The 21959-nt window shown below is 42.5% G+C and overlaps 2 protein-coding genes across 5 annotated transcripts in view; one reads left to right on the top strand and one right to left on the bottom strand.

Moving 5' to 3' along the window:
• Nucleotides 1-151: 151 nt before the first annotated feature.
• Nucleotides 152-18655, top strand: TUBD1 (tubulin delta 1). 2 transcript variants are annotated; one of them, XR_010071868.1, is made up of 11 exons: nt 152-248; nt 1518-1712; nt 2320-2467; nt 2900-3116; nt 3660-3891; nt 4704-4868; nt 5564-5704; nt 6245-6428; nt 7435-7613; nt 9219-9360; nt 14932-18655. XR_010071868.1 is itself a non-coding variant. In XM_063340273.1 (9 exons), the coding sequence occupies exons 2-9, from the start codon at nt 1541-1543 to the stop codon at nt 7535-7537; spliced, it is 1362 nt and encodes a 453-aa protein (XP_063196343.1). In that variant the 5' UTR covers nt 152-248; nt 1518-1540; the 3' UTR covers nt 7538-7873. The 2 variants fall into 2 exon arrangements, 1 of the variants encoding a protein (XP_063196343.1); XM_063340273.1 differs by lacking the exons at nt 9219-9360; nt 14932-18655 and having other exon boundaries at nt 7435-7873.
• A 1791-nt stretch (nt 18656-20446) lies between these two features.
• The window catches only part of VMP1 (vacuole membrane protein 1), a 69175-nt gene continuing 67662 nt past the window's right edge, over nt 20447-21959 (bottom strand). For all 3 annotated transcript variants that reach the window (XM_063340275.1, XM_063340276.1, XM_063340274.1), the window contains one exon: nt 20447-21265. In XM_063340275.1, the coding sequence (XP_063196345.1) occupies nt 21122-21265 (144 nt within the window). In that variant the 3' untranslated portion in view covers nt 20447-21121. The remainder of the gene's footprint in view (nt 21266-21959) is intronic.

A 21959-nucleotide genomic window follows, 5' to 3' on the forward strand; every position in this document is an offset into this window, starting at 1 on the left:
GCCCGCCCCCCTCGCTCCTCGCACGGAGCGTGCGCGGAGCGCACAGCGAAGCCGCTGAGGCGGAGCATGCGCAGAACTCCGCATGAAGCCGCAGGACGGACCCTGGCACCCGGCCTGCCCGGAGTCCCTCTGAGCATGCGCGAAGCGGGTCGTTCGAAGGCGCGTCCGGATCCGGACCGGCGGGGAAGGCCATCGCGGAGCCGGGTGGCTGCGCATGCGCCGCGGGCGCCTCAGCGGGGGGCGCCGAGGTCAGCCCTGAGGAGAGGCCGGCGGATAGCGGGGCTGTGGGCGGCCGGCGCTGCCCGGGCGGGGAGTGCACCCGGGAGGGCACCCGGAGAGGCGGGGAGGCCCGGGCGGGAGCGGGCCGGCGAGGAGAAGAGCTCTGGAAGAGGGCGAGGCGGCCGAGGGACGTGAGGGCCGGGTGGCGGGCAACCCTGGGGAACATGGCGGCCCCCGAGGGTGGGCGGGAGGTCGCCGGCTGGCGACCTGTCAGCTCGGTGGAGTCCGAGCGCGTGTCCCCGCGCGGGCGGCTCCAGAGAGGAGGGCGCAAGCGACAGCGGCCTGCCCCGGCTGACAGGCGCAGGGCGCACCGGGAAGGCCACTGTCACACGCGTGGGTTGGACACGAGCCTTTTCTGAAAACCATTCACAGGTTTATTTATTGCTTTTTTTGCTGTGAGGAATAACTGGCCCTTGCTGTAACACGCAGGCTGGCAGCAGCGCTGAAATTGAGCACAGGAATCAAAAATAGCACATACCTGCCTGCAAAATGCAGCAGGATCAAGTTCCAGGCGCTGGCAGTTACCCAAAGAATGCTGGTACAGAAGTGCTCCGGCACAGCCGGGATGATAATGAAAAATAGCAGAATAATGAAGTGAGGTAAAAAAATCGACCTTGTTTCCACAAAAGGAGAATAGAAAAGTGGGAAACCAGAGCTACTGCAAAATGCTGAGTGGGGAAAAACGTCAACTGACATGGTACTGAGTCAAAACCTTTGTCGTCTGTGCTGGAAGCATGGGGAACACTCTAGAGAATCCTTTTGTAACCTCAACAGATTTTAGCATCAGACTCGTCACAGTATAGGACTGGAAATCAGATAGCTTTCTGAACAGGCTTCACATTTCTAGAGGCACACGGTCCTTGCTTGTTAGGCTTTTACAGCCTAATCCTGTAACTTTCTTGGAGTTGTAGTTACTTATTTCTATCCTGTGTTACTAAGCAAAAGTAAGAAAGCAAAGACTTTACTTGCTGTATGGTTGGTTTCAGCCCGTTCAGACAGACAGCAAGAATAAACAGACTAATTTCCTATAAACTGCCATCTGCATTCTTCTGACATTCAGGAGAAAGTGCTGAAAGTGCATTTTTCCCCAGAAATAGCCACTGGCCGAAGCCACTGGCCTTTTCCTTCTCACTAGAGGTTCAGAAACATTGCAAAACTGCTCGGAAACCTACTAATCGGAACTTTTTTCCCCCCTCTCTTTTCCACAGTTACTAAAGACATACTTTTTTTTTTTTTAGGCTTAAATACAAAGTGAATAAGAATGTCAATAGTCACAGTCCAGCTTGGTCAGTGTGGCAATCAGATTGGCCATGAGGTGTTTAATGCTATCTGCAGTGACGTCCATGGCACACATGGGTTGTGTTCCAAGAAGGAGAATGAATCCTACCACGATGCTTGCAAAGAACGTTTTTTCAGTGAGGAGGAATCTGAAGGTACAGCATTTAAGCGTTTGTTTCCCACAGAGGGTCTAACACAGTTAATACCCTAAGGCAGTTAAGAGTACAGAAATAATAAAATTTTTTCACCTTCCGTTGAAGAACGAGTTTTACCTTCAGTCTTGAACTGTCAGAACCCTCTGCCTTCACAACATTGCTAACAACTGCGGAAGCACAATCAGCGCAGTAACACATCTAAAACCACAGGGCAAAGTCTGCCAGTAACGCAGCTGGAAACTGAGCACACATGCAGATCTAATCTTTCCTTCCAAACACCTGTATTTTCTACTGTAGATAGATCATACCACAAAGTAGGACCCAGACTATGTGAATCTGGGGTTACAAAACATATTAAGTGGTTTCTTTCCTGAAAGATGTGTGGTCTCAGAGTTCAGATTTGTCTTTGGAGCAGTAGATGGTTCTCCAGAAATCCGGGGCATTGCCAAGTCCTCCTTTCTGTACCTGTCTGTACCGCCCCATTAATAGTTTGGCTTGTGTGAGTGGGAGGAATACAATCTGGGCCATGGTGCAAGTCTGTCCGTTTTATGTAAAAAAGTTGTAATATCGGCACATTATTCTTAGTTTTGTTTTTCTTCCTATCCAGTACCTGTTGCCCGAGCTGTGCTGGTTGACATGGAACCGAAAGTCATCAGCCAAACCTTATCAATAGCCGCCAGGTCTCGCTACTGGAAATACGATGATCGGTCACACTTCTGTCAGAAGCAAGGGTCTGGGAACAACTGGGCAAATGGGTATGAACAATTGTTTCAACCTTCACTAAGTGAACTGTAGAGGCTAATGAGCTGTCTAGACTCTCTAGGAACAGTATTCTTGCAGCTGTGCGAGGTACAGAGTATGTAACATTAACTCTATTTTTAAGTTAGAACAGCAATATGTAGAGCAGTGCAATTTCTCAACTGCAAGGTGAAATTTGTATTTACAGTGAGAATATAACATTTTAGAATAGAGTGAATATATTTGATGTAAGAATAGAAAACAGTAAGCACAGTTTATAAACAGCTGTTGTCACAGCTGAGGATTATTCACTGTAGATAGAATAGGTGACATAATGCCAGGTTATATAAATAATAATAAGGAAAGTATCCTTTATGAATAGTTTCACCTTACTGCTTTTATTTTGACATAACCCGCCATGTTTCGCTGTTTCCTCTTTTATTCAACAGTTATTCTGTTCACGGGCCTAGACACAAAGAAGTAATAATGAATCTGATACAAAAAGAAGCAGAGAAATGTGATCGACTCGGTGGATTTTTCACAATAATGAGCATGGCTGGTGGTACAGGATCTGGCTTGGGAGCATTTGTGACCCAGTGTTTAAGAGATGCTTTTCCAACCTCATTTATACTAAACCATGTTATCTGGCCCTACGGCACTGGTGAGGTGAATGTCATATTTCCCAGAGATACTCTACAAGTTTATAATCACTGTATACTTTTAAACATAAAATATCTGCAACTGAAATAAACTAGAAAAGAGGTACGTTTTACTTTTCAGAAGTTCAACGTGACAGAAGGTAACAGAGTTAATGAAGTGTTAGCCTAATATTTGGTATTTGTTTTTACAAAAAAAAAATATTCTGGATAATAGAAGTGCTAAAGTATAATGCAGTTTCATGAGAAGCTCTATTAGGTAACTGGCAATCTCCCGTTATGATAGTATCTCAGCATTATAATCAGTTCCCAGATATTTTATTCTGGCATGTTTGTATGAACTGAGAAGAAGAACGTGATTTTCGGAGGTCTTTCTCTCTTTCCACGAAAAAACTCTGCTAGCTCCTCACCTCATTCTGCACTTCGGCACATAAAATGAATCCCTTTCTAAATCATAACTGAGGAAATGACAGTTGCCAGAGGATTATAAGCTAGAAAGACATTAAGTTGTTTGATTCTCATTTGTGTGTATTTTTTGTTTGTTTGTTTCCAGGTCATTGTTCAAAACTACAACTCTGTTCTGACTCTGTCACATCTGTACCAGTCATCAGATGCCCTTCTTGTTCATGAAAATGATGTCATCCACAAGATCTGCGCTCAGCTGATGAATATTAAACAGATCTCCTTCAGGGATGTAAATCAAGTCATTGCACATCAGCTGGGGAGCGTTTTCCAGCCCACTTACACAGCAGAAAGTGGCTTACACTATAGCAGAAACCCATTAGGTATCAAACTATAAGCTGCCTAATGCATTCTCACACATATTTCTGTAATTATTTCATGTTGTGAATTTAAGTTCTTCGGTCTCCTTACTTAAGTATTCGGACACATCACAAGTTTTAAGATAGGAAGAGTGAAGCAAAAGACTAAATTAGAATTGCAGTTCCAATTTTGTAGCGGAGTCAAAAATAGATTCCCCAGCTTCTAGTTTCATTCTTTACCAAAAGAACCCGGTTTCTCCTTTTTCAAGTGCCTACAGACACCCTCATACCTATTTACATTTCAGAGGAAATTTGTGCAGGACAGTAATTTGGGACTGAGTTTTACATTTCACGTTGGCTTAGAAGTTTGTATAAAATGCCAGTTCTGTGTTTTGCTCAGGCAGAAGACAGGCTAGCATACAACTTGGTAGCGACAAGCAACAGGCTGACGTTTGTATCTTTAAGGGATTAGAGAAGCGATCCGTATTGCCAAGGGTTTTGCTGGTAAAATTAAACTTTCACATCTGTCTGTCAATCTCTTTGGCAGCGTGTAGGGTCTTCGAGGTTCAGAGCCAGGCTGTAAACCAAGATGTGTCTGAACTGTAAAACAAGAGCTGCTAACGTGCTTCTGTAAAACTTAGTAGTACCTAGCAAGTTTGCACTGCTTTGTCTGATATGCGTCCATGTATTTGTCAGATTAAAACTTTATATATCCTGCTTTGTTTATTACCTTAAATTGCTAGATCTTGGAAAAATTCCTCACTCTCTCCTCCTAGTTTAGCTAGCCTATGCGATATTTTTGTCAAACATGAGCAGCTGTTCGTTTCTTCTTTCAGGAGACTTAATGGAGACGTTAGTTCCACATCCAGAATTCAAGATGCTGGGTCTTCGTAACATACCTCAGATGCCTGAAAACTCCCTCGCTTACAGCACATTCAGTTGGCCTGGACTCATCAAACATTTAAGGCAGATGCTCATTGCTAATGCTAAAATGGAGGAAGGTAAAAAGCATTCACTCATCTTCAGCATCCATCGCTATTTAAGCATTTCTTTTTACAGATGAAATAAAGCTCATTGTTTTGTGGAGCTCACTGATTAGCTTTAGCCCATAAATGAGCTGCTGCCCTCAGACAGCAGGAATTTGCCTCTACATACCCAGCTGCTCCTTGAACTATTCACTCAGCTGCCACAGCAGCTCCTGGCTTGCTCCCGTTTTTGCTCCCAGACATCTCAGTTAATTATAACTATTGAAAAATACGCAAAACAAACAGGTTTTGTCCATGCACTTAATTTACATGATTTATTTGGAACATTCCTTGAATAGTTAGTTGTGCTATGTTTTTTCTTTCTATGCCTTCTACTAATTAAAAGCATGCTTAGCTCTCCCGTATCATTTACATGGGGAATTCAGTATAGCTTCCAGTTATGCAAAGAATGGGCTGGCAGATTACTAAGAATAGAAACGAGTATCCATTTTCTCTGGTAAGACTAGTGACTACCAGGCAAATACTACTGGATTAGCACTGTTTTTCTCTAAGAATTGTGTAATTGCTGCTTAACTAATGGGCAGAAGCTGCAAACCCTAATATAATCTCAGTTTAGGCTTAATTACCATCTGACTCTTCAGCTAGTCTGAATCTGTATTTCATGAAACGCTAACTTTCTTTTATATCTTTTTTTTGCCAAAATCTCGTAGGTATTGATTGGCAAGTAAGACCACCACGTCTGGGCTCCTCCATCCCCTCCAGTCATTCCACAAACAAGCCGCCGCATTTCAATACTTCCATTGCCAACCTGGTTATCCTGCGAGGAAAAGATACGCATAGCGTAGACTTAGGTAAGAAGGAAAACCACAGAGCCTCAGTGAGTCTTGTTTCACATCTCACTGATTTCTTTGCAACCATATCTGATGAAAGTGGGAAAAACCCCACAAGGCTGTATATTTGACTACTAAAGTCAATATTCCCTCTAGAAACATTTTAATGTCCGAGGCCACGTTGTCTAATTGCTTAGGGCTGCTATATTTACAACCCAGACTTCTGTGTTTCCTGAAGCACTTCAGAGAAGGAGGAAGAGACTGAAGTCCGCAGATAAGATAGGATTCTTGGCTATATTGTCTGAAAGTATATTTAGCCGCCTCTGGAATGACGAGCGTAGCTTACGGACAAAGTACTGATAGAAGGGTATGCTTCTAGGTAATCTAATGAATCTGTTTAAAACAGTTATATTTTAAACAGGCTGACCACTCTGCAGACTTTTTTCCAAGGCCTGAATTGACCTGCCAAGCATTTATTAGGTCACACGGGACTACTGAGATCAAGATGTAGGAGCTTGTACCTTTACATTTGTCAAAAGGGCTGTCTTATTTCTGCTACAGGAAGTTTCCGAGATCCCTCATTATACACATCATGGCTAAGCCCTCAGGACGCTTTTAAGGCGTGGAAAACACCAAGAGCATTTAACAAGTACGAAAAGTCTGCTACTTTGGTCAGCAACAGCCAGTTCCTGCTGAAACCTCTTGATAATGTTGTAGGAAAAGCTTGGAATATGTTTGCATCCAAGTAAGTGAAAATAATTATGCTGATGCTTCACTAATAACTGCCGTTATCTTCAGCGGTAGCAAAATCATTGTAAATACAGCCCGCTCTTTCAGCAATGTAACGGTGAATAAGCATCAGAGTGTTCCCACACTTTAGTGGAAACATTCTTATGCTTGGAACATGATGACAGGGTGAGGAACACAGAGCAGTGCTTATGTTCTGTGGATAAGTGAGACCACATATTCTAGTGCTGTCAGTTTGACTATTTTCTCTGTACTAAAACTCCACAAATTCAGTGCATTCCGATGTGACCATTCTAAAAATAACACATAGAAACTCTTTTACTGATCATGTAGTTTCTAAATTGCGTACAGACATGCTGCACAGTCCAGGAAACAAGTTCCTTACTCAGTTCAAAAGGATTTACGGGATCTGTGTGTTTACTAAGGCTCCCATGCTATTAGTTCCATTTTTCAGTAGAACCAAGAAATCTAGAAAAGAATTGCCTTTTTACTTTGATCATCGTGAAGCCAAGGGTACTGCGTGTCACAGCAGATGTCTGCTAAACACGAGTTTCTGGCACAGGAATTCTGCAATTAAAAGCCAAAAGAGGAAAACTGCTGCCACTAGCTGTGCTCCTGGTTTTACCAGCTGTTACAAAAACACCAGTGATGAGAAGCAACCTGTCCTGCACACACAGGTTTAGGCCTTGCATTACTTTTCTCATTTAATATTCACTTCTCCTTCCATTTCCTGGTCAGCCCAATTTTGTTAGCTGCAATTTTGTTTCCTTAAACAATACACAAAGTTATAAAAGCTATTAGAAACAAGTCAAGACTTACCAATAAGTATTAATTACAAAATGAGTTTGAGAGGGTAGAGTAGAAACTAACCAGCACAATTATCGGGTGGAAATCAATCTTCATTTTAAGTTTTTGCAATAGCTGTACAATCTGATTTCAAGTGTCAGATTCTTCACTGATTTCTAATGTCTTACCCGTATTCCTACTGTGACTTCAACACACAGAGCCTATATTCACCAGTACACCAAATTCGGGATCGAAGAGGAAGATTTCCTGGACAGCTTCACAGCTCTGGAACAAGTTATCTCCAGTTACACCATCCTTTGATTTTTTTTGAAATGGTCTGAAATAGAGCTTCCCCGAAAGAAGCCAGCACTGGAAAACCATCCATCGACTTCCCAAAGTATATGAATTACTGGACTGTAGCTATTTTTCAGTCTTGTAAGCAGTGTGTCTGCCTGTGTTAGAATAGTAAGAACTGAATCAGAACTGAATATATTCATATGAGCAGGTATTACTTGTCTTTATTGTATCTAATAAATAACTATTTTACAATACTTCTGCTATGTACTGTAGCTAAGTCTTTGAACATTTTTGGCACTTGGGTATTTTTCATGAAGAATGTCTACACAGAAGGATTTTTTTCTCCAGGCTAAACTCTCCGCTTCTAAACTATCATGAGCTAATGTCTGATAAAAATGAAACATGTGCTTGACTACAGTAGTAAGGCATTCACGATCCTCCAATTTCAATTTTTCATGATAACTCTTCGCCCTAAGAATGCTTCAATATTGATAAAAATGCACAGTATCAGAACTATTAATCCGAACTCCGTTTGGGTATCCTTCAAGATACAATAGTGTGTCACCTCTTCCTTTAAAGCAAAGTAAGACTTAAATTCTATTTTAAGGACATTAACCTTGACAAAATAGGGGAAGTTTTGAACCATCTTTTAAAAAAAAAGGTATGAGAGTTCTTAATTTTCCTGTCACCCTCAAGTTATACAAGACATTATAATGAATGAATGCCCTTCTGGCCATTGCACCATGCCATGTTTTCAAGTGGTGTTACCTACCACTTGAAAAGAAACACCCCCTTAGCACATCAGAGCTCTCGGCTATTTGTTAGAGGCAAACTATGGGTTTAAGCAAAGCTGCAACTCTTGCTCTTCTTCCTGTAAGTTAGAAGCATGTAGGTTTTTTTAATTAACTTTTAATTTATTTAAGCATATTTGGGAGGAGAACTGGGGGTAGATTTCAGGTGTAAGAGCCCGTAATGTAATATAATGTCAATCTGTTAGACTATAATTTCAAAAGCTGATTTAAGAAATGGGCTCTTTTTGGCACAAATTTTACCACGGCCACAAGGTGGTGCCCCTGTGAAGCTGCAGCCTGCAAGCACCCAGCTGCACCAGCCTGACAGGAGGCGGCGATCGCCATGGCTGTGGGGGCACAGGCTGGGTGCTTATAAAGTAAGAGCACAGCAGGATTAAGGAGTATGTTGTAACACCGAGCTTTCTTCTGCCTCTGTTAGCTTTTCACTTAATGGTAGGGAGAGCTTTTGGAATTCTTCCCATTCTCCCCCCCGCCAACCATGCGACACTGTTCTCTTACAGAAATAATCCCACTTACTATTATATAGGCATAAAAGTTTAAAAAAATCCGTCTCGAGGACTTTTCCCTTGACAAGTGAGCAAATCGCACAGCTTCCCTTTAGGTTTTAGTGCTGTTTCATGCCAGGCTTCTGAGCTTTTAACTAAAAGATGAGCGCACGCATAGGAAGATGCCGAGTCTGTTAAAGAGGTTTGCAATATGGCTAATGATGCCGACATAGAAATCTTGCCCTGTTAGAAATTCTGATTTAGATTTTAAATCTTATATGAATTAACACAGTGGTAGATGCAGAAGTGACCTTGTAATTCTGCCAGGCTTCAGGTAGAGCACAGCAGACACTCTGTATTACTTTTATTTCCTTTCCTGGTTTCATTTACCTCCTCGCTTTTCTTCAGGTCTGGTACAGAAGAACTAAAATCCTCCCCCACCTCCCCGAGAGCCTGTTCTCAAAGCAGCTCTGGCACACGACACCTGGAACAGCAGACAGACTTCTTGACAAGATTCAAGTAACTGTACAATTGAATCTGAAGAAAATAAGTAAGTACTTGGGCTCAGTTCACAATTGATCAAATCCACTTACAGTAATAGCTGTTCTCCGGCACGGTTGTGTCCGTGCACAGTGGCTTCTGATAAATGTCACGGTAGCTTATGGGGCAGCAATGTTAGTCTCTCATGTCTTCCAAACAAACAAAAATAAGTTTCAAGTGCCCATTAGTAGTAGGACAACCTTCAGCACACTTTAGAGTCGAGTCTGGTCCTAGTTCACACAGAAAAATTAGTTGTGTAAATTAAGAGCTACATTAGTGCCTCAATTCAATAGCTAAATAATTAAATATAGAGGGGAACGCGACTCATTGGTAGGGTGGGTGGGGAAAACACAAGAAGGAAGGCAAAGAGGAAAAAGCAGATAGGATAAATATACCCAATAACTTTTCATATAAAAAAATCGCTTGACATTTACGACAAAACATTTTGACAATATTCTTCTTGCAAACCACAGTACATAATCCAACAGCTCGCTCTGGTTTGCTTTCTGATTTTACTCAGCTGCTCTAATTCCTGTCTTAGGAACTCGCTCTCAAAAGGAGAAGACACAATAATCATAGTTCAACTATCCAGACATACTTCAATACTGCTCAGCAAAACTGGAGTTGTTTGGAAGTTCAAAACTACACGTAACTTTTGTTATAGAATATTATTTGTGGTATTTAATCTTTTTTTCACGAAATCACTTCCTGGCAGCTCAGAGCTGAGGGACTGTTCTGATCAAAAGGGCTTTTCTGGTGGTGTGTTTTTCTCAGTTTCGACCATTGTCTTTAACTTGGGTATTTTCACAGCAGAAACTGGAGGAAAGATTGCACAAGAAATTAAGATAAACAGCCCAGGCAATTCAAGTTTGCAAGGAACAAAGGGTCAGGAGAGGAGACAGTATGGTGAGGTTCTCCCTCCTCAAAAAGGCACAGGATGTTTAGCAACATATAAATAATTTTCCCTAGTGTTTTCAACAGATATCAGACTCAGAACTTCCAGTATCAGAAATGAGAATACGTAACTCCTTGCCTGAAAAAATGACCAAGTCCCAGGAATGCATACTCTTCCTCATTGTTCCACAGGACAGGTAAAAGAGATTTTTAAAAAGCTAAGGACAGGTAAGCCCTCTCAGAAACAAGGAAGAGAGCAATGGGTTATTGTACTGCTACATCAATAAGTAACTTTATTGCAGAAATAACCTTACGTTATCTCTATGTATTTAAAATTCTGATCAGGAAGCAAGTACAGCAGGCGCTTATTGCACCTACGAATGACATAGACCCATTTATCCATTCTTCATAAGTACATTTATTATTTATGGCTTGTGTCACTTTTAGTTAATGGAGCAGGATATTTGGGGGGTTTGTTTGTTTACATTTGATGGCAGAATTTGGGCCACGTCAGGAAACACAGCACACAGCTAACATGTATAACCCCAAAGCAAAAAATAAAAGTGTCCTTATTTAATCTCTAGTTATAACATACGAAAACAGAGAGGAAAGATTCTGCAGCTCAAAGACAGAGCTAGGCCAACGGGCGCATTACGCTTAAACAAGGCTACTTCTACAAGAACTTGTTCACAGTTAGGATTCAGGGAAATACTCCTACTTCCATGGGAAAACAAAGTTTTTCAAAGCAGCAATAGAGGATCACGCCCATCAGCCCAATTTTGACAACACAGATTCCTCAAAACTGCAAAAAAAACCCCAAAACCGGAGGTGAAACCAAAAGTGTAACTGTTGTATTACCTGTTGTAATCCCTTTCGTTGCTCTGGAGAAGAGATTGACAGGAATTGTTTTAGCCATCTCTAGCTTTCTTCCTGTTAGTGTTTTTCACGGCTGACCTCAGTTCTGAAATTCTCACACCCTTTCCCAAACTAAGCCTTCATTTTTTTTGATCTATGGCTGGATTCCTCTATTTTTTCCCCAGGATGTGGAGAGGAGAGGGTCAAAGTGGCAGGAAGTGAATAGCTATTATCACATTTTCATCATCTACAATTATATTAAAAGGCGGAGTAGTCGTTTTCTATTTTATTGAGAAAATTAATTCAGTAAATAGTCTGAGCCTGGCAGAGGGCCTTGACTGCATTAGAAATTAAAATGAATGAGGTAGATCAAAGGTCAGCACAAGCCAATCGCTCACCGAGGCAGGGACAACAGCATCCGTGGCCTTGACCTACCCAGTTTTATAAGCAAACTACCCACAGGATGTCCATAAACCAGGGAACAATGCATCGAATCTCGCTATTGTTTTTTGTAACAGACAGGTGCAGCTCACTTGGAAGTTGATTCAAGGACTCCAGCTATAGCAGATTTACTTAATGAATAGGGTAACTTTTATTTGGCCACAAAACCCCCCAAACAACCAAACAACAAACCCAGGAACAAAAATTAACTTGTTACAAATTCTTTAAACATAGGAACTGTTTGGCAAGTGACAGGGCACTAATGTAGTTACAGATACAATTTATTTGGACTTAGGTACGTATTGCTGCTTATAAGGTTAGACTGACTACCGGTACAGAAAGGATAGAATCTTAATGTAAAAATAGAAGGGGTTTTTAAGAGGATCACCTGCACAGATTTACCAAAGTGAAACGGCTCAAGATTAAGGGCAAAAATCTGTGGTTTCCACAACAACTAGGATTTTATCACTAAGAAAGAAGGAAGTAACGTTCAAATTACCAGCTGATATACCACTGGGAAACACTAAGGTACGAAAGGATATTGAATGAATAATTCATTTCCTTCTGCATTTGTTAATAAATTTAGTGTAGATAAATATTATGAAATGAGGGACCAAACATCCCAAAGGAAATACTCTCAGATGTCAAAGCGTACTTTAAAGAAGTCTGCATTTTGCTGGACCCCACTTTAAAAACTGCACAAGAGTCAACAGAAAAGTGATGTGTGGATCTGATATAGTACAAAAAACTTCCAAAAGGAACTGAGCTGCTGCCTTTCCTCCACTGGTTTCAAGGGCAGCCCAGACCCAGCAAATTCCAGCGTAGGCTTCCTCCTCAAGCCTCCTGCCTCGGGCTTCCTACCCCACCTCTGCCCACGCTCCAGAAGCACAGCCTGGACACTCAGACAGCTTTTAACTCGCCTGGACGTAGAGCTGATAATCCTGCATTTTAACTGTAGAGCCTTTCCGGCTCTTTCAGACAGACTCCAAGTTCACAATGGTCCCTTCTGATTTCACATTGTATGAATCCTCTCCCTCTAGACAGCCGCTTCCCCTGCTGCGGGTGGGGTAATGAGTCACCCACCTCCGTGAATCAGCAGAACCTGCTTAACCCTTTCCCAGAAGCGCCAACAGCTGCACAGAGCGGGGTGGGTCAGGCAAATGCTCTTGCCAACCAGAGGGAGCACGCTGGCAAAGGTGAAGGGAGCCTGAGATAAAAGATTAGAGCGGCTGCTCCTGCTCAGTAGGAAATTTAAAGGCAATTTTTAGAGGTATAAATATGTTCTATGATAAAGACCATGGAAGAAGTCTAAGCCTTAATCCCAAGGTTCATACAAGCCTGAGAGATTCTAAACAGGGACTTCTAAGAGAGTCTAGTGGTATAAAGCAAAGGCACAGGCCTCCGCTTATCTGTGCGAATCAGCTTGCAGAAACCTTCTTGTCTGCTGGCCTTAAAAGCAACATTTCTAAAATACGGAATGTCACACCATAAGATAGAAAAGTAATTAAAATGAGGACGCTCTCTAGGCCAGGATTCCTCTTTTAAAAGTAAGAGCAGTAAGTAGAGAAACTAACTAAGCCAAGCCACTGGTTAATACCAAAAAAAGACAGAGTAAACACTGCTTGAGCTTCAGTAAGCTACCAGCGCTTGTCTCACTAGTTATACGTGATGAGAAATAAATACCATCTTCTATGGTGTATTTGCATTTAAATGGGTGCGTTCTGCAAAAATGATTATTGTACATATTTGGTTACATGTACAACGTAATGTTTATTTAAAGGCTCACAAAAATACACTTCAGTCGCCTGAGACTGGTGTAATTGTGGTCAGATGGCATGATTTAATTTGAACTTTTGCCCAGCAGCCTCCAATATGTAATAGATCATTTACAGGAGCATGTAAGCAGAACACCGCCGAAGGAGCCAAATGGAAAGCAGCCTTATCCCACGCACTGAAGGTGTAATAAAATACTGACTCTGTACTGGGTTGGCAAGGGCGGCTGTAGCAGTTCATTATAATATCCTCAATAAGTATGGTGAGAGCTGGGCAATAGTTCAGAGCTACTGCTCTCCAGATGGCTCAGAACAATACCGAGTTCAAGAATACATATTTCCACGTGCGACTGCTCGCCGCTGGCTCTCAGGCATTTCTGCCACTTGCAAAGAAAACGCTGTGAAATTTCCCCCCCACTCCACTTTTGGGCAGCTTCAGCCTGTGTCTCTACCTGATTCCCAGTCATCTGCTCAGCGACTGTATTGATGTAGTTCCTTGACGTTGTGAACTAGCAATTTCTCCTTCCTAGGACAGATTTTGGTGAAGAAACCTAATGTAACTGATAAAACAGTTAAAACCATAAATTTGGCAGCTGATGAACATAAATCCGATTACCTACTCTTCTCCCAAGAAGAAAGCTTCCGTTCCCTCTCTAGCAGACATTAACTCAGGTTTTCACATTATTTTCCTCTACAAAGATTCAGTCAGGCTTCTCCACAAAGCCAGAATTTTCACAGTGAAGTAGTATGTAAAAAATAGATACAAACCTAACGCATGCTGTGAAAGGGGAGCTTATTCTTCAATGACATTATAAAAGAAACCTGAACTTGCTTTACTACACAGAGGTCCTGTTCGAGCCGAACAAAACTCCAGTCAGCGGGCCTGAGCTTGGCCAAAAATCACACCAAGGCCAGACAGGGCTACAAGGAGGACTGAGAGAAGAGACACCAGTGACGCTTTTAAGCCAGGACTCTCAGGATCAGGTCTGTCAAACAACACTTAAACACTTTCTTCACTCACTTAATCGGGGTGATCCTGAAGTGTTTTGCCAAAGGATGGCACAGCACATTCCCAAACCTCACTTACACCCACCCGGCTCCTCCCGGGCAGCCGTAACCAGTTCAGTTCACGCACAAAGCTGCAGGGATTTGCCATGTGGTGGCTGTGCGTATGCAGAAGTGTTTACCACAGGTTTATATAGAAGTTAAGGGAGGCAACAGAAATGAAATCACCAACTGCATTAGCGCAGCTCTAGCAGAAATACTGCTTGGAAATTTTTTTTGGCGTCCATTACTTTGAGCTTAACTAAATACCAGCTTCAGGCATCTTAAAAGTCTCTCTCTTCCTAGTGCTCCCACCTAGAGTCTTACGCAACACACATGGATGCACGTGTCACGAGAGTTCAGCTGGCCTGAGGTGAGACATAAAAATCAAGGAATCGGAGAAACAAAATCTGTTGTTATGAAAATATCCTAAATATCACAGCTCTCCAGAAAACAGCTGCAGCAACCGAGGCACTGGGAGAAGCCTGGTTTCTAAACAGACCAGAGAGATTTTGTGAACGTGGCTAGATTTGTATGATGTTGTAAATCTGAATATGTATTTTCTCTTTGTGCAGGTCCAGTTTCTTTCAGAGAGACAGAAAGGAAATGTTGAGCACAGAAACCTGGTTTTTCAAGCCTTTTCAACAGACGGAGAGAGCCGAAGAAACGTGCAGTCTCAGGAAAGACAAACACGATCCCGTAAAACTCATGACTTCTACATGTAAGTGTCAGCCTTGAACAAAGCATGTGTGTGGTTGAGGGGCAGCTTCTGCAAGAGAACTGCCAGTTTCTTTCCTGACAACACGGAAGGAAAACAGAGGTACTACAAGGTCACTGCGTGCGGATAGAACAAGCTTTGGGAAATGCATCTAATCTCTTGAAGAATCTTTTACACTGTCAAATGGTTCGAGGCAGAGTTTAACCTCCCCAGGCACCGGGCCCTGGTGGTGCCTGTGCTTCAGTAGCTTAGAGCTCTGGCTGATACCTTCCGCTAGATCGATGACATTTTCCGCCAAATCGGTGCCAGTGAAAAGGCTTTAGACCTTAGAAATGTCACGCAGATCAACTGGTACCCACGTGAGGTAATAGGTGACTCCCCACAGACTGATGCCATCAATCACAACTGTGGTCTCAATCTTGCTTAAAGCCAGGCTAACAAACGCTCTGGTGTAGTTCAGAGAATTTGCCTAGATCTGAGATACCTTTTGAGATAAGTGCAACACTCCATATAGCAAAAATCTGCTAAATGACACGCTACCAAAGCCACAAGGAAACAAAAAGTTCCAGCCATCTCTTATGGGGAGGCAGAACCAGACCCGTGTGACCTGCTCTGTCACACTAGCATTAAAAAAAACCAAAAACCCCAAACCTGGTGGATTATGCCTTAAATCACGTGTCCTAAAACACACAGCCATTCCCTTGCAGGACCCCCAAAGCAGGAAGAGCGCAGCAGTCACCAGACAGGACAGCAGCTCGCACTGCTTACAAGGAGAGAGCGCAGTCTCTGAGGCCGCAGGAGCAGGGTGCGGCTGTTATCAGAGCAGGGAACAATACACCGAGCTGACAAGTCCTATCTCTCGCCTTTCATCAGGAAATAGCAGCGAGTTTCCTTATTACCAGCTGCCTGGGCAACTCATTTAAGCTTCTTGGGAAACCAGAAGAACAATTAAGCTGGGAGTAACTCCCTTGAAACACGGAAGATGCAGCACACTTACCCGTATCTGACCAGTCAAATGAGGTTTAAAGAAAGATGACCTTTGATTTAATGCTAATCTAGTCCATGCTCTTTGAATCATTCCATGAGCGAGTAAGAATAATAAAAAGAAACCTTCTAGCACAATAAAGGGCAGTGTTAAAGGCAAAGTAAAACAAAGCTCGGCCCATTTAACAGGTTCACATTTGCAAAACTTGTTTTACCACAACTGACCATCCCAGGCGGCGAACGGGCTGGATGACTTCACAGCTCCACAGCCGCTTCACTCGAAATTCAGCACAGAGTAAGAATCAGGTTTTTTTGACCAAAATACCATTTTGCTGAATTCCTGACACATACCAAGAAGCCCATGACAGACTGCTGGGCTCTTCCCATTTTCTTTTACCTGGGAGACAATACAGCCAGACGTCTTTTGGACATTTGATGACAGTTTCTGCATTTCAGCTCCTTTCACTCTTTTGACAGCCGACCCAGGCTGTTACAGCCTCTCCCATTCACGCCACTATCAAAACGGTGTTTTGCTGCCTTTTATGAAAGCCGAGTGGATGCATCAATAAGCAAAATGAAACGGATAAAGAAATAAATGCTAGCATTTCGTGCCCTCAGCCAGACACTTGAATTAGGAAAGTCACAGCAGGCTCAAAGAGTTTTTCAGTATAATCCTTTTAAAAATGAGTTTGCAAGAGCATATGCAAATATTTACCCTCAACCTAGTTCTGAATGCATCGGCAGGGTGTTTCGCAGGGAAGGCGATTGCTTCACTCCCGGTTTCCTGAAGAGGTTACAGCAATGGGCTCCACCAGTTAAACCCTCACCTGAGCCCGCCTGCGCCCAGGCCTGGTGCCAGCCCCGCGGGAAGCCCTCCCGGGCCACAGCTCCCCCCTTCACACCCCACTTCGTGCTGCAATCTGGAGAAGGCTGGGCAAAGTGCTTACTGGTTTTACTTCTTCCCCTCCAAAAAATAAAATACATACATTTACAGGAAAAGCCCCTCAATTCTAAATCTCAGAAGAGCATTTTCAATTACCTTATATATATAATTACGTTCAACCTTTTACCCGCTGATTACAAAGTATTTTTTTAACCATGTGCTTCAAAGAAAACTGCATTGCATTTACCTCCAAGGAACACACCCAACCACCACTTACTTTTACACCTGCAATCAATTTTGCTCACTAATATTTATATTTGTCCTTGATAATCAGGGAAACATCCACAGTATTTGCGCTTGCAATTAGCACTGCCTGCAGTGAGAGGGAGGCTGATTCTCACAAATTAAGGAATGAAACCCAAAAGCACAGCAGGGAAGGACTTTCTGGAACAGCATTAAGCCATCTTTAAGTATTAATGACAAGCATCTTTTAGCATGATCAGGCAGCTGGGTGATTTCAGAGGGAGCTGCTTTAACGAGAAACACAGTGTGACACTGGGATGGAGGTAAGGGACTACAAGTAGAGAGAGGGAGCAGGAGGTGTCCTGGTGGCTTTGATGGGGCTGAGGGAAGTGTGACCTGGACGATTTGACACGACATGGCCTGTGCCGGTCCCTTGGCTCGGCCTGGCACAGACCAGTGTGACCGTTTCAATCTTTGCTCACATCAACACAGTTCTTGCCCTGCTGGGGCACAGCCTGGAGAGAGGGGCAGCCAGTGTGCTTACGTCTCACGCCGCCTTCCGAGTACATCGTGTGCGAGGGACAACGCGCAGGTCAGGCAGGAACCAAGCAGAGAATGCGGAGGAGGATGAGCTGTGGTCCTACCCCACCTCAGCTCCAAATTGCTGCCCAGACGGCCAACTTTCTGCTTGGCTTCCTATTTCCAGGGCCCTTGTGAGAGCAGAGATTTAGCCGTGTTCCACAGATGACAAGACTAAAACAAAAATAATCTCTACCACCTCTAAGTCACCTTTGATGTTTAACCAAACATTAGTTGCTGTTACCAGGACTGTTACTTCCGTGTGCTTTTCAGTAATTCCAAGAAAAAAAGCAAGATACTTTATTCAGTGTCTAAACCACAAGAAGAATCGGCTAAAAATACAGTGATCTGTGCTAAGATTGTTCCTCTTGCAGCAGAGCTCACTTTGGCTTTTTCTCTAACACACTTTAAACTGGGTGATGGACTGCTTCCAGCGTGTAACTGAAAACACGTATGACAAAAGGAAACTTTGGATTAAGGAAGCAAAATACACGTTTTCAGATGAAATGCTAAAGGCTCTGGGTCGTTCTTTGAAGCCACAAAATGCAACTGCAGATGTACCTTCTGGATTCACACTCACGGCAGAATGTTTCACAGCGTAACAACCACGCTCAATATACAGAAATTGAAACAATCCAGCTGAAATAGACACCGGGAAACTGTTATTTGTTTGTTTATTTAAGCAAACACAGAACTGTCCATTTGCAAATCTCACTAGGTTTGCATAACTTTTTCTATTATATTTTACCTTTTACCAAGTCTTATAATCTCCCAGCGGCTGAACAGGTTGAAGCAAGTGGAATGACCAGTCCCTTCTTTAAATGGTGTTAGAAAGCTCCAGAAGAGCAGCACAGCTTATTGGAACCACGGACACATACAAACATGAGTTGCAGAACAAGAGATAGATCTATTTTGCACAATATGTATGTAAACATATATTGAAATAAAAGTGGGAGAAAGCTTCCAATTTGTCTAGTGATTTTTCAGTAGGCGAGGAGGCATCATTATGAGGAGGCCACTAAAGCATTCAGAAAGGTGTAGTTTATTTCCTCAAGCTGTAGGAAGAGGGGGTTTGTCCTTTTAATTATTGTTACAGTCTCCTCATTTCAATCTGACAGCATACAGGGACCCCAACACGGCATAACTGTCATTTACTGTCATGAAAGGCTTTACGACACGACCAGAACTGTGTGAAGTAAATACCAGTGGCCCTCGGGCGAATGGTGGATTTGAGGACAAACAGCTGCCGCCAGAACTAGGGAGGGCAGCAACCAGTGCTTTCACTAATCCAAGTATCCTGGAGAAAAGCGAAACAAACAGCTACGAACTGCTGACGGGTGCAAGATTAAAGTTTTAGTAGACTGAAACAAGCGAAGTATCAAATAGAGCTATGATTTTTTGAATGTGTATTGTAAGACCGTGTTTAAGCCAAAAAGTGAACAAGCTGCTAGGGCCAGGATTTAAGAAATACTGTTAATCTTTTAAAAATCCAACTGAATGGCCTTTGTGCTTTCAACTGTCCTGTACCGCCTCCCAGCACAGGGACTTTCAGCTATTTAACCTAGTCAGCAGCTCTGGTGGGAGAAGCGCCTGTTAAAAAGCCTCCGAACGTTGCTTAAAGCTATATATGAAGCATTACAAGAGCAACATTACAAACCTCACACGTGACTGAGACGAAACTTTAAAAAGATGTTTCTTATGCAGCCTGCGGCACTGCCCGACTGCTGAGCTCGCTTCCATCTAAACCCCAAAACATTCAGGTGCTACTGATGTTCAATGGAAACAGCTGGAGATGGATGAGGGAACGGTCAGATGAAAGATACCAAAATGTCAGACAGCCTACCGACTGTTGTTGCCATGAGATCCAACAGTCAACATCAGTCTGATAAGCTATCCGACAGGATGGTACAGCCATGGAGATGTCACGACGGTTGGCAACACAAGAGGACACTCAGGCAGGATTGAACAAAATACATGTTGTCACACCTGGCTCGAGACCTGCCCTAACGCCGGAGAAATCCAACCTGAGCAACATCTAACCTACTCTCTGCCACCTTTTGATAACACTAATTGAAAGCCAAATTAATTCCTGTTACTTACCCCTGGGATAAAAAGTAATAGTCCAAAAATTATGAGAGTAGTAATAAATGTAGAGCAGCAGTGGAATGGATATCTACTTACTAAAGAGGGAAAAGGTCCACTTGACTATTAGTTCTGGTCCTGTACATTAACAACTGGAACACACTGATTCATAACAATGCTTTAAAACTATCTGACTCCAAAAGTCCACGGTTAAGGTTCTCTGACATCAAATCTGTTTTCAGCTGAAATCTTTACTCCTCCCTCCCCCTCTCTTCACTGCCCACGGTGCCGTGACCAGCGGCAAACATCTGAGAAGGATTTATGATAAGAAATATCACCAGCTATTTAACTTGCCTATTTTAAGCAGTGAGCCACACTTCAAGCAAGTGATCTGCTTTCTACTTCCTTCTGCTAAGTAAGAAGTTCTTAAGAAAAAAGATAAAAAAAAAAAAAAAGAACAAAGGGCTTCAGCACCGTTTGTGCAGGAAGGATGAGTAAAGCATGCGATTTGTGGGATTAAGGCTTAATAAAGAAACTAAAGTAACTGAGCATACAAAAGGGGAGAGGAAAAGGAACAGCTTAAAAAGACTGACACAAGAAATTCTGGAATGATCAAAGATGACTTTATAAAGTTTTATCTTAACTTCATTCTAAATATACAGAATAAAAAAAATGTCAGCTTCGGCATTTTGACATCAACCATCTCTGCTAACATCATGATGTTTAAGAGGGTGGCGTTTCCAACCGAGAGCACGTGCAACGCAGCGGGACACCGGAGAGTTCAGATGGAACAGCCTTACCAGGAGGGACATGCAACAGTTTCTATCCGATCTGTACTCATTTATATACATTTTCATGGTCTTGAAAGTTATGGAAAAAAGCAAAACAGCCACCCTTCAAAAGAAAAAGTTACCCTTGGGTCGGTCTGAAGTTAAATCAGGAAATGGAGAGCGTTAAATCATCGGTTTTGGAAGTAATTTGGATGGACAACATTCGTGTTAAACGGCATTTAACATCACGTTGTCCATCCTGTATAATAACAACTCAGACTTGGAAGGCATTTATACCTTACCTTAACATTTATAAGTTTGTCAATGAAACGTCTGCTCTAATATCCAAATTACTTTCAAAATTAGATAGAAACTTGTAATAGTTGAAAATTGATGTTAAAAAGTTTTCCCACGTTTTGAATAATGCTGATTTTTAAACATATGGAAAGATGTGTCATTTTTTTTGTGTCTGCTAAAACCCATTCCAAGGTTTTTTTTTTCCAGGCTCATTTGGTTTTTTCTTCCGAGTACATCTTCTGTTGCAGCCGTTTGGCATAGCTTTGGGCCATGGAGTTGATTATAGATAAGATAAAATAACAAACCATGACAATCACCAATTTTTCGAACATCCATGATAGCCAGTTTTCCCCCTGAAGAGACAAAGACAAAACAGAAGGAGGGAAATGAAGATTAGTGGACAGCACGACGGAGAATTCTCCATTTTCTGGGTGAGAGGGAAAAGCCTAGCCCTTTTTTTTTTTTATAGTATTATTATTATTGTTATGTAATTTATCAAATTAAAAACAGGAACCAAGTGCGAGCTGACAGGATTCCTGCAGGTCCCTCTGTAAAGCTGAGTTTAGTCCCTTGGAAGACAATGCAGGAGGTCTTGCCAAATACGCCGCAGGGCAGCCGAGGGATCCTTGATCGTTACTAGTGTGCGCGTGAAGTGATTTATTACTCCTCGTATTGTTTTGTGTCTGCTAACAATTCATAAAAGTTCGGGATTAGCAACCCCTGACTGTCATTCCCTGTCATGTTCCTTGCAAAGAAAACAATACGGTCATTGGTTAACGACGGTTTTTTTCCCCTAAACTGCATATACTGCGTTATCTTCCAATTAGCAGCCGATTCTTCTGGTGTCACTAGAAGTTGCTGCCGTGACCCTGCCGGCCTTTTCTGTCACATCAAGCTTAACTTGTAGGTTTTTGTCAAAGGAGGGCAGCAACGCACTGCACAAAACCGACTTTAATGTGCATAAATGGAATCTGCATATTTCGTTCTTCCAGCCTGGTCCTCCCTAATTTAGTCTCTTTCGTGGTAAGAAATGGGCAAAGAAACATT

The sequence above is a fragment of the Chroicocephalus ridibundus genome, chromosome 7, assembly GCF_963924245.1.
Source record: "Chroicocephalus ridibundus chromosome 7, bChrRid1.1, whole genome shotgun sequence".
In the NCBI taxonomy this organism is placed as follows: domain Eukaryota; kingdom Metazoa; phylum Chordata; class Aves; order Charadriiformes; family Laridae; genus Chroicocephalus; species Chroicocephalus ridibundus.

Coding starts and splice junctions, on each gene's coding strand:
- TUBD1 (XM_063340273.1), top strand. CDS start 1,541: ATGTCAATAGTCACAGTCCAGCTTGGTCAGTGTGGCAATCAGATTGGC. Junction 1,713..2,319: donor CAGTGAGGAGGAATCTGAAG/GTACAGCATTTA, acceptor CTTCCTATCCAG/TACCTGTTGCCCGAGCTGTG. Junction 4,869..5,563: donor TAATGCTAAAATGGAGGAAG/GTAAAAAGCATT, acceptor AAAATCTCGTAG/GTATTGATTGGCAAGTAAGA.